Source organism: Saccoglossus kowalevskii, chromosome 17, assembly GCF_978046115.1.
Source record: "Saccoglossus kowalevskii chromosome 17, keSacKowa6.1, whole genome shotgun sequence".
Lineage (NCBI taxonomy): Eukaryota > Metazoa > Hemichordata > Enteropneusta > Harrimaniidae > Saccoglossus > Saccoglossus kowalevskii.
This window is the reverse complement of record NC_140657.1, coordinates 18,379,656-18,390,970: the sequence shown is the minus strand read 5'-3', so window position 1 is coordinate 18,390,970 and position 11,315 is coordinate 18,379,656. Positions and strand designations below refer to the sequence as shown.

At 37.6% G+C, this 11,315-nt stretch overlaps 1 protein-coding gene across 1 annotated transcript in view; it reads right to left on the bottom strand.

The window, feature by feature from the left end:
- Nucleotides 1-1,247: 1,247 nt before the first annotated feature.
- The window catches only part of LOC144353211 (angiotensin-converting enzyme 2-like), a 35,241-nt gene continuing 25,173 nt past the window's right edge, over nt 1,248-11,315 (bottom strand). The window contains exons 5-13 of the mRNA XM_085491918.1: nt 7,462-7,653; nt 5,511-5,608; nt 4,943-5,112; nt 4,607-4,830; nt 3,858-4,002; nt 2,822-2,920; nt 2,492-2,614; nt 2,122-2,339; nt 1,248-1,679 (exon numbers count right to left, since the gene is read on the bottom strand). Coding sequence (XP_085348044.1) covers nt 1,591-1,679; nt 2,122-2,339; nt 2,492-2,614; nt 2,822-2,920; nt 3,858-4,002; nt 4,607-4,830; nt 4,943-5,112; nt 5,511-5,608; nt 7,462-7,653 — 1,358 coding nt within the window. The 3' untranslated portion in view covers nt 1,248-1,590. The remainder of the gene's footprint in view (nt 1,680-2,121; nt 2,340-2,491; nt 2,615-2,821; nt 2,921-3,857; nt 4,003-4,606; nt 4,831-4,942; nt 5,113-5,510; nt 5,609-7,461; nt 7,654-11,315) is intronic.

Below are 11,315 nucleotides of genomic sequence, written 5' to 3'. Positions count from 1 at the left end.
CCGTCGTGGGACAGTGTCGTATTAAGCAATTTGGCATTTGTTTAGTTAAAGATGTTTTATTTTTGTATGATTCTTACACTGAATCGGTCTTATCAGCTACGCTCACGACTGTCAACTCTCAATATGTGGAGGCGTTAACCCCCATTTGTAATAGTCTTATTTTTTCTTTACAACTACTAATATTATATATATATATATATATATATATATATATATATATATATATATATATATATATATATATATATATATATATATATATATATATATATATATATATATATATATATATATATATATATATATATATATATATATATATATATATATATATATATATATATATATATATATATATATATATGATCAGAGAAACCCTAACATATACAGTTACACCAATACTTCACATAAATAATAACACAACATTATGGAAAGTGATGAAACAACATCTGTAAGTGCAGACTGAGACACTGGTGAGGGCCTCCTATTACGTCATTGCAAAACGTCCATGAGCATTCTCTCTCTTCAAACAATCGTATTTCAAACATGTTGATACCTGCTTTATTTACTAGGCATGACATGATTGTTTTTCGGACAGTCACTCCTTGTCACTTTCAACACATTCAATAAGGGTACGACGAAAAATACATTCTCCACGATCCAATGACAAACTTCATTTACAAAACCACCTAAAATACTCCCGGTATATTCAACATGTTTTGGTTATTGGAAACCTGAATTAAAATTAGTAATGTTAATGACTTTATCACATGATCTAAGTGTAATCATGTTCTATAGTTTGGTTGACCCTGTCTTTGAATGTCGTGTTTACGATTGGAACTTTACATCTAGGACACGGTGGACATTGATACAGCTGTCCACATTCTACGTGATATCGGCCTAACTATGTTCCAATATGATCTGACAAACACGTCAACGATGTAATAAAATGCAAGATAGTTATGACTAGCTTCATTAGCATTACATCCATACTTACTTTCGCATGTTCATCGCAGACTTACATTACTTATTTGTGTAAAAACTAATTTAAACAATGTGGCTAAGTCACAACCAGTTTGGTTACATTGTTATCAAATCATGAATATTCAGTAACTTGTGAATTTAAATTAGCTCATGAATCTTAATTAACGACCAACAATATTAACATACTGGGTCGAGCTTTGTACTAAATTCACGAAAATTGAATTTCGTGCAAATAATTGGGCTAAAAGTGACCGACAGTCAAATAACACAACGTATATTTTTAATCTGTGGTGTCTATTAAGGAAAATCACTTAGTGGTATTTGTAAACATGGTCATATTATTTATCAAAACAAACATGAATCAAAAGAGTATACGTAAGGGTCGATACTGATGACCCTGTACCAATATTCAAACCTGTATCTAATGGCGAAGCAGTAATACAAAATAATGAGTACATTTTTGCAATACAATCTTAAATATATTAAATTTATTTTTCTAAATTAGAATTAATTACAAGAAATCTGTAAGTACAGTTCATTTTCAGCAATTCAGCAAATACCAGCGATGACGTGTTTCATATAACGAAGACGAGTTTCGGGATCCTTTCACAGCGTGAGGAACATAGTTATAAAGCCGGTAACAATCATGCTGATGTAAGGCGTGCTTACGATTGGTGTTCCACTTATTTCTGGTGCTGAAAATGACAGACATATCAAACAATCAACGTAAAAAATCATAAAAATGCACTCTCCGTCGGAAGTGAGAAAATGAGGTTCCCTCCATTGCAGGAATCAGTAACAGCACTCTGTATTCTACTACGCAGAATACCGACCACTCGATGGTGTTCAGTGATCCGTTCGGGAGTCATACTTTTCCGAGTCAACGTGTTACAATATCAAAATCAAACAATATACTCGTTGGGATGAAAATACCCACCTTCCGTGTTTTTTTTATTTACCGACAATGAACTGATGATGTAATGACAGGATAACATTACATAATCAGTCAAATAAGGGCCTTCCCGTTCACCAACATGCCATGAATAGGTTCTCCCGGATTACAATGCATTAGCCGCGACACTCAATGCATTGTGCGACTGGATTTCGGTACAAAATAATTTGTATATAAATACTCACTGTCAGTCGTTGGTTCATCTACTTCATATGGTTTCCATGTACATTCGGGATCCCATCCTACTGTATCTATTATACCAAGTTCAAATAACTCCTTATTTAACCATTCGTCCAGTAGTTTGAAGTAATTCAATAATGGTAAAGACTCCATTTCATATGTACCTGCTATGGCATACATGGCGTTTGGCCATGGTACACTACGACCTTTTTCTAACATGTCCCTGCAAACAATGAACATATATACATGAGTTTACAAATACTAGTTGTATAAATATTCACAACTGGTCACTAGGATTGTATATACATGCGCAGTAGATGCATAAATATATTTAACTAGTAAAGAAATTCGATTGTGCAATAAACACAAGCTTACGCCAGGACTTTTCCAGCTTCTGTGGAATTGTAGAAATCGCATTTAAAGATCTCCTGGTCCCATCCTGCCGCCTCGCACATGGCTTCGTTGAATTGGAACTGGATGAATGTACGGGTGTAGTACCTAGTGGGTTTAAAAACATCCTAGAAATTAAGGCTTGTAATTATGAGTCTCGTAAATCAAACAAACAAGACATTCAACAAATATTTGACATCATATGAAATGGTAAGGCAAGAAATCATTGACATGCAATTTTCTTGAAACGAGATTTGACAACTGTTCAATCAATCGTGTAGTTGACCTGAATCTGATAAATAAATATCAACGTACCTCAAGAACGAGAAGTCATTCGCGATGTGGTACATTGCTCCAGGATCAAAGTCTTCTTCAGTGCGAGGAACTGGTTCAACAATACCAGCAACTGTATTTCTGAAGAGTGGCAAACCCAACACAATAGTATAATTAACTCTATAATATGTATAATTGTATTAAAAACGTTTTAGACGATAAATGTATACAAGAACATTCGTTAACAATTACCATGCCATATGTCTGATGTGTTTACATCAGTTTAGTTAAGTTATTGAAACAAAATACATTTAACACAATTCAACAGATGATTTATATTTTTTTATGTTTGATTGTCATTGGTCGGATTGCTGTATACGCATTTTTACCATTCAATATCTGTCTACCGAGTGATCTCAAGCCTTATCTTCCTATTATTAAAGGGCGATGGTCGTACAGCTGCACATGTGCGACATTTGTGTTGATAAACATTGATTTTCCCACAATCCAATGCGCTCTTCTAATGGAAACCACAAGTATGAGAGTTGACCTAAGCATGACTTGCACTAATTACCGGCACGACTCCTTCGATACCTTCCAATCACCTAAAAATACCATATTAACGCTTGGTAACGTCTCGGTTTGCACTCGTTGATTTGCGCAACAGCTGCCATCTATATGAGACCCATGTATCTCGCGCATGCGTGGCGCAACGACTACCGCCTTTTAATCCGTCAGTACAGAGCATTTATGTCGTAAAACGTACTAATATATATTTCAGAAAGCTTTCCTGAGTGTGTTATTTTATTTCACTGAGGATATATGTTTAACACATAGTAACTGTTTTTTTCACCTAGTTCCACCGTGATTCTTGTCATGCTGCGATTGTATCATAATGCGAGCGGGTAACTCAAATATGTTTAGGCTTTGAACCCTCAACGGGGGTTTCTCTTCCAGTATCAGTTCGCACAATTTATATGATTTGTTTAATATTCTAAATATAACACAATGCCACACCCTGACATAAACGCATCCGCTCATCTGTCAATCAGCTTGAAAACTCCCATAATGCACCTACTTTATCTCCCACCATTTTTTCATCCAATCTTCGTACGGTATATTATAACGAAATACCTCCCAACGCCATTTCTCTAACGCGATGGAAAATGGTAATGTAGCAACCATTGTCAGAGATTGCTTCATCAGGAAATTGATGTCCGATGCTAGGATAATGAAAACGATACATGAAGATAATTTGACATACTAGTATATCGAATTTACAATTTTAATATACTGACATCTGACAATGTAGAACACGATTCACACGAGTTCTTCAATTTGCTAGTTCAATACATGCTACGGTGTCAGTATTGTTAAAGCAACACTCGCTTGCAATTATCCACGTGAAGTGTAACTACACATGTTATCAAGTGTATGTGTAATCTTGATTTTGCAGGTTGACCTCTCGGGTCGCGTATATGTAGAGAATAAGACAAAATATGTGTGGCAACTTCGAAATGATATCATTTGCTATTGAAAAGGTAAACACAAGTTATTGATTGGTTTAATATTATGAATAGATTGATTCATTACAATGTGATTGGCTAATATAACTTGCGAGTGGAGTTCGTGTCAGTCGAGCTGGAGTCGAGGGAAGTCGATTGGGTGGCCGACCTCTGCCTTGGCGGGCGATAGGAATGAAGTTACGTGCTGTACGTAGTTATTGCAATGATTGTGTAATTATCCCCGTGATTTTTTTCTACTTAGGTTCAAGTCGGTTAAAAGAATTAGATATATATAATACGATTTCGAAAGATTGCTCCTTACCATAGTCATCCGGGTTTTCGTGCAATAAACCAATCGTGTAAAGATGTTGTGTAGTAGCGGCAGACATAGCGATGACCTCGCCTACAGCCTCGTGAAAACCCTCATTAGCACCATCACGAAACTCAACCGGTTGATGTTTGTACTGTAAGTAGTACTGAATATGTCCCATTTCATGATGTATTGTCATAAAGTCGTCCATGTTGACCTCTGTACACATGCGTATTCTGAATGTAAAATAGAAAGTGGTGTCAGCGTCATTGAGACGTTCTGAAGTATTAACTGACGTCATAAGCTGTTTCACACACTGATTCGTTCATTTCTCTGAACCTTCAATACCTGAAGTCGATTTGATTATAGAAGTCCCAGGCAGTCGCATGGCACTCTACTAATCTGTCAGTTGGTTTGACGAACATGGATTCTGCCCAGAACTCTGGGGGCGCTTCAATCATTCCCATTGATATGAAGAAATCATCCGCCATACGAAACATTCTGTCGACTGTGTAGTTCTGTAGAAAGAGATAAAAACACATGGACCATGATTGTGCACATTAGTTGACCTGGTGGTTATCGGGTGTCTGATGAAATGAACTATTTTCAGCCTTCTGCGCCAGGCTACTGCCTGTCTTCAGTCACATTCATTGATTGGTTGGTTACATTTATCTATTCAAATATTGATGTGCGTCATAATAACAGGTGAATCCACTCAGTGAATCCAAACACTTTCCTCATGAAAGAAAATATTCATCTTTAAATTTACAACTTCAGAATGCTACTCTTGTCTTTAGCTAGCTTGAATTTCTTTGTCTTTCCCGGAAAGTTATTCAACCTACTATCGTCCTTCAACTTGTTATGCATTTGAAGTCTACGCCCTACCATGGAATACAATTGGAGCCTTGTTACCTACCTGTCGTATCATTTCATCTGTGACGTCAACATTTGTACCATTCGGGTATGGTTCAACAATACTGTATAAATTATTCCAGAAACGTCCCCACATGTCACCTTTTGTTGGTTGAAAATTAAAAGACAACGACGACTGTTAAAGATGGTAGATTATGTCCTAAATAATATTCAGTTATAGACGATGGCCACTGAGTGGCCACTTTGAAATCAAGATGTCAAGACTACTTCGAGGCAGATATTTAGAATCATAATTGATACACTGATTAACCGTATAATGGTATGTTAGATTGTAACCCATAATCTATTTATTGTTTTATTACGTAGGTCGGTAGCCTTTATTGTAGTGAATATCACCCCACTCCAAACAGGAACGATTCACTTCATGCCATTAATTGGTAGCAACCTCCTAATGATGATTTATTTGGTAACCCACCCCATCACTGTAATGGTACATCCCTTACCTAATATATTAGCTGGTAGACATCCCTTATCAAGGTTTATCTTATCACCTATCCCAATCACAGTAATGTTACACCCCTTACCTAATTGGAAGATATACATCCCTGATCAAGGTTTATCTCATCACCCACTTCAAAAGAGCGATGGTACAACCCTTATCTAGTTAACTTTTTCTCAACCGTCAGTCCGACATTGTGCAGTAGTCTCCACGCTGTTTTTGTTCCTTATTGATTTCGCATTGTGTTTTTGATTTGCCAAATGATATAGACTGACGATTGGCTCTTTCTCACAGTATATTTTAGCAAAGATTTACATATTATGTATTGAAAGTACTTAATATTTACTAGTGACTTGCAACAGCAACATGTTGATGCCAGGCTTTTGGTCAGACAGTTTTGAAATGAGCTGCGGCCTCGCTATTGATCAGAAAGTTTTGAAATGAACTGCTGCCTCGCTATTGGTCAGAATGTATTCAAATGTGCTGCTGCCTCGCTATTGGTCAGAAAGTTTTGAAATGGGCTGCTGCCTCGCTATTGGTCAGAAGGTTTTGAAATGAGTTGCTGCCTCGCAATTAGTGAGAAAGTTTTGAAATGAGTTGCTGCCTCGCTATTGGTCAGAACGTTTTGAAATGAGCTGCTGCCTCGCTATTGGTCAGAAAGTTTTAAAATGTGCTGCTGCCAGGCTATTGGTCGGAATGTTTTGAGATGTGCTGCTGCCAGGCTATTGGTCGGAATCACCGTGACCCATCCCATCACAGTGATGGTACACCCCTTACCTAATACATTAGCTGGTAGACATCCCTATCAAGGTTTATCTTATCACCCACCCCATCACAGTAATTGTACACCCCTTACCTAATACATTAGCTGGTAGACATCCCTTATCAAAGTTTATCTTATCACCCACCCCATCACGGTGATGGTACGCCCCTTACCTAATACATTAGCTGGTAGACATCCCTATCAAGGTTTATCTTATCACTCACCCCACCACGGTGATGGTACATTCCTTACCTAATACATTAGCTGGTAGACATCCCTTATCAAGATTTATTTTATCACCCAACCCATCACAGTAATTGTACATCCCTTACCTAATACATTAGCTGGTAGACATCCTTTATCAAGGTTTATCTTATCACCCACCCCATCACAGTGATGGTACGCCCCTTACCTAATACATTAGCTGGTAGACATCCCTTATCAAGATTTATTTTATCACCCAACCCATCACAGTAATTGTACATCCCTTACCTAATACATTAGCTGGAAGACATCCCTTATCAAGGTTTATCTTATCACCCACCCCATCACAGTAATGGTACACCCCTTACCTAATACATTAGCTGGAAGACATCCCTTATCAAGGTTTATCTTATCACCCACCCCATCACAGTGATGGTACGCCCCTTACCTAATACATTAGCTGGTAGACATCCCTTATCAAGATTTATTTTATCACCCAACCCATCACAGTAATTGTACATCCCTTACCTAATACATTAGCTGGTAGACATCCTTTATCAAGGTTTATCTTATCACCATACACCTCTTTCAATCGATATCGTACATATGCATGGAGTTTCTCGTATAATGGTTTTATGTCTGCGTACATATGCCACATGTCTTCCTCTAGATTTTCATCTTCGTAATTAGCTCTCCAGTAAGCACCATAATCCGGGTATCCTGATATACAGAATCGGTATATTTTAATTACTGAAATATCACATACTCAGTAAACAGTTAACAATAATAACATACTTAAATTCAATTGTGAAAATAAAATGACAAATATCAAACTTTTTTTTTTTTTCAAAACTTTACATATAATCCCCCGATCCGTGGTACATCGTGGCCATTTTACAATGTAATCTCATCCTTACAAATAATTAAATAAAAATTTAGTATATTAGTCTTATTTCTGACTCGCTGTTAACATAAATCTGTACTATTGCATTGGTGATATATGAATTGGGTGCCGTAGGATGGTACTTGATGGCCAACCAACCTAATCAAATATGTATTTTGCAATATACCAGTGCAAAATAAGTTATTAGGAAATTAGGATATTAGTACCAGCTGTTTTATACGTATGCGCATTGGCCGATCCTATCAAATCCTGTCATCTGTATAGGGGCGTGTCTGGTCGATGCAAAATTGCTTCAGCCATTGGGTAACGGAATTAACTGGTGTCTGTGTGAATACCGCTGTAAAGTGGCGGTGAAATGAATTTTCTGAATGATTTGGAGCAGCAAAGGAAGCCAACCATTTATTTGATAAAAATCTTGTCCAGAATATGATTTTAAATGGCAGATCTTATAGAAAAATCAGTCTCGTATTGGAAAGCATGTTTCCGGGAAGAGGTATCGAGGTGGCATGGCAAGTATATTTCCTCCCCAGGACGCCGAGTTGGGCGTCGGTGCCGAGAGGGTGGCGGTGAATATGGTGTCGAGCGACCAACATAGTAAGCCAAACTTAGAACTCGCGATTCTGGCGTAGACGACTATGGCCGAACAACCATGAAAAATAAATGGCGGAACTTTGGTGTTGCACATTTAGCACACAAATAAAAGACACGCCCACAGTTGGGCAACCAATCATTTTATTATTGGTCACGATTTACCATGGATCATCTCCTCATCCTTTGTAAACACCACATACACGATGTGCCGCCATCCAATGGCGGGATGAGCGGCTTCCTTTGTGCACAATCAGCGTCAACTTCATAAGAGAAACACGACGCACTTGCTAAGCCTGGTGGCGCCCTACTATTTCATCAATAACCAAATATACTATTATCCTGTTCCCGAATTGGACATTTGTTTATTTGAAGTAATTTCCAATTCTACGCCAGGTCCTTAGTAATTAATGATTCCACGGATCTCTTCCTTTGCATTTTTACAAATGCTTACAGTTAACTACAGAATCTTTAGCTTTACGATTACATTGCATATATTACAGATATATAATTAATTCAATTAGGAAAATAATACTTTTAACTTAACTCATTGTGTTATGTTCTTTCAAATAATATAAATATAGAAATGACAATAAAATAAAATTACAGTTTGTGTGTGGTCATGTGATCGCAACGTAAACAGGGGTTGATAGATTGTATAACCAAAATATCAGTTTTGAAAATTATTAGTTATTTAGCTATTAAGCCCATGCTCATCTGCTTAAACTGAATCGCAACGTAATTGACGCAGTGCTGCTCGTGTTCTGGTCGGATATGAATGAAAAATTCTCTTCACGATATATTCTACCGAAATTATAATAACGTTATCATAAAAAACAGTTGTTGTATATATTTCCCCAAAACTGTGTGCTAGACATTTCCCGTCACTATCAACATACAAGTAACCTGTAGAATACTGTGTGGGTAATATTTTTTATATCGATTTTTGTTGCATTTGCAGCAAATAGTTACCAAACAATGAGAAATCTATAAGATTGAATATACCCCACAGCTGGCTTCACATGCATTGTTCATAGTTCATATGGTGCTTACATCAGGATTTAATTACAGCACCTAGGCGGCCTGTGGTTACAGCTTAATGTTCCGAGTAATCGCAAGAAATTGACATGACAATAGAAATTCATTAAAGACTGACACTCCCGCATGCAATTAACAGCGAGTGAAATTCCTGGGATTGAAACATATATTTTGAAGTCACTGATGTAGGCAACGAATAACTGCAAGTTGACATAAAGACGAGGTAGTTTATTTAATCAGTGGTCAACTAGAGGCTGAAATTATAATTGATTTGTTTATTTCAATTTCTCCTGACGTCAAATAGAATACACTGGTGAAACACGGTAGTAACTGTGGGTGAAAGGATGTTTTGGGGTGTAGTTTACATTGTATATGGAGTGGTAGGGTCGGGTGTAATGTGTTCATTTCCAACTATTATGAAGTCACGTAGAATTTCACTTAATATTTTTGCTGACATGTTTTCAAGCATTACATGTGAATCCAATTTTCACTGCGCTGTGTCTCAATAGAGTATGAGGGAAATGGCATATTCACTGGAATTTATTTCAGGGGAAAAGTGTTTTCAGTGATAATGAAGTATTATGACAGATACCCTCCCCGTGGCTTTCATTGCGTATGGAAGTTATTTTCACGAGTGATGCGGTGTATCCTGCTGCCGTACATTCACGAGCGAAGCCACGGGGAGGGTGTTATTATACATATGTCCCATATTTGATTATTTCATATTAAAAAAAGAACGTGCAACAAACCGGGATAGAAATTTAGATCGGGGAACCCAATTGCCCATTAATATGCTCCAAGACAGTGCTGCGACCTAGCAACGCTTGTCAGTGTAGAACGCGTGTCGCTGTACGTGAGTCATTGTCCGAATAAATAACTCGTGGATGTTTAAGCGCGGTGGTCGTAGCGCAGCGCGTGTTCGAATTTCATGTAAATAAACAATGTATTTTACACGCGTTGTATACGTCGCTATGAGTCCCATATCGAACGGGACGCGACACGACGACTGTCGCCCTTTAGCTGGGACCACGACAGAACCAGAACTTAAACTGGGCGACTACGATACACGGTAGATGTTGAAGTTAAAAGTTCCTCCACAGATCTGTGCATTGGCAAACATGCCGTGCAACTGCGGTACACCACTGACGGAATGACTTTCGTTGAAATCGGTCGTCGCTGACTCGTGAGCTGCACACTACAACCTCGTTTGTGATGTTGCTTGCTGGTCGTGGATAGACTGAGTCTTGGTTACCGGTTAATTTTTGCTAATTTGGCGTTGGTAGTCTTTATTTGGAACTGAGTAACACCGCAACGTTGCCAGCAGAAACCTCATGGTATATGGATGTTGATGGTTGCGGCTCCATATTAATCGGAGATTTTACTGCGGGTCCAGGCAGCGGATTTATAAAACTCAGTTTCCAGGTGGTCAACAAACATTAAGTTCTCCCAATCCTAGTATTCTATGTGATGTACATCTAACATGCCAAAAATGCTGGTGAACGATTTGAACCTGACAAAAATACTTGAAATAGATACCAGGAAGGGGGGGGGGGGTAAAAGAAAAGTTATATAACATTTTATTATTCAATAATTTATTAAAATACATAAGTTTGTCCAACTCCCTGTGATACAACACCTCAGACATAGCTCATTGTACTCGGCTTGAGTGTGGGCAAATAGTTACTATTTGAATTTTTGATATCTTGTTTCATTAATGAGAAAGTTGACCCCGAAGTTAGAGTAACTGTTCAGCAGGAATGGCTTTTTAACTCTTCTGTGATTTTTTTTTGGCTTGGCTGATTTTGTTCATACTTGACAGGCAGGTCGTATCATCACTAATTGGAAAAACAAT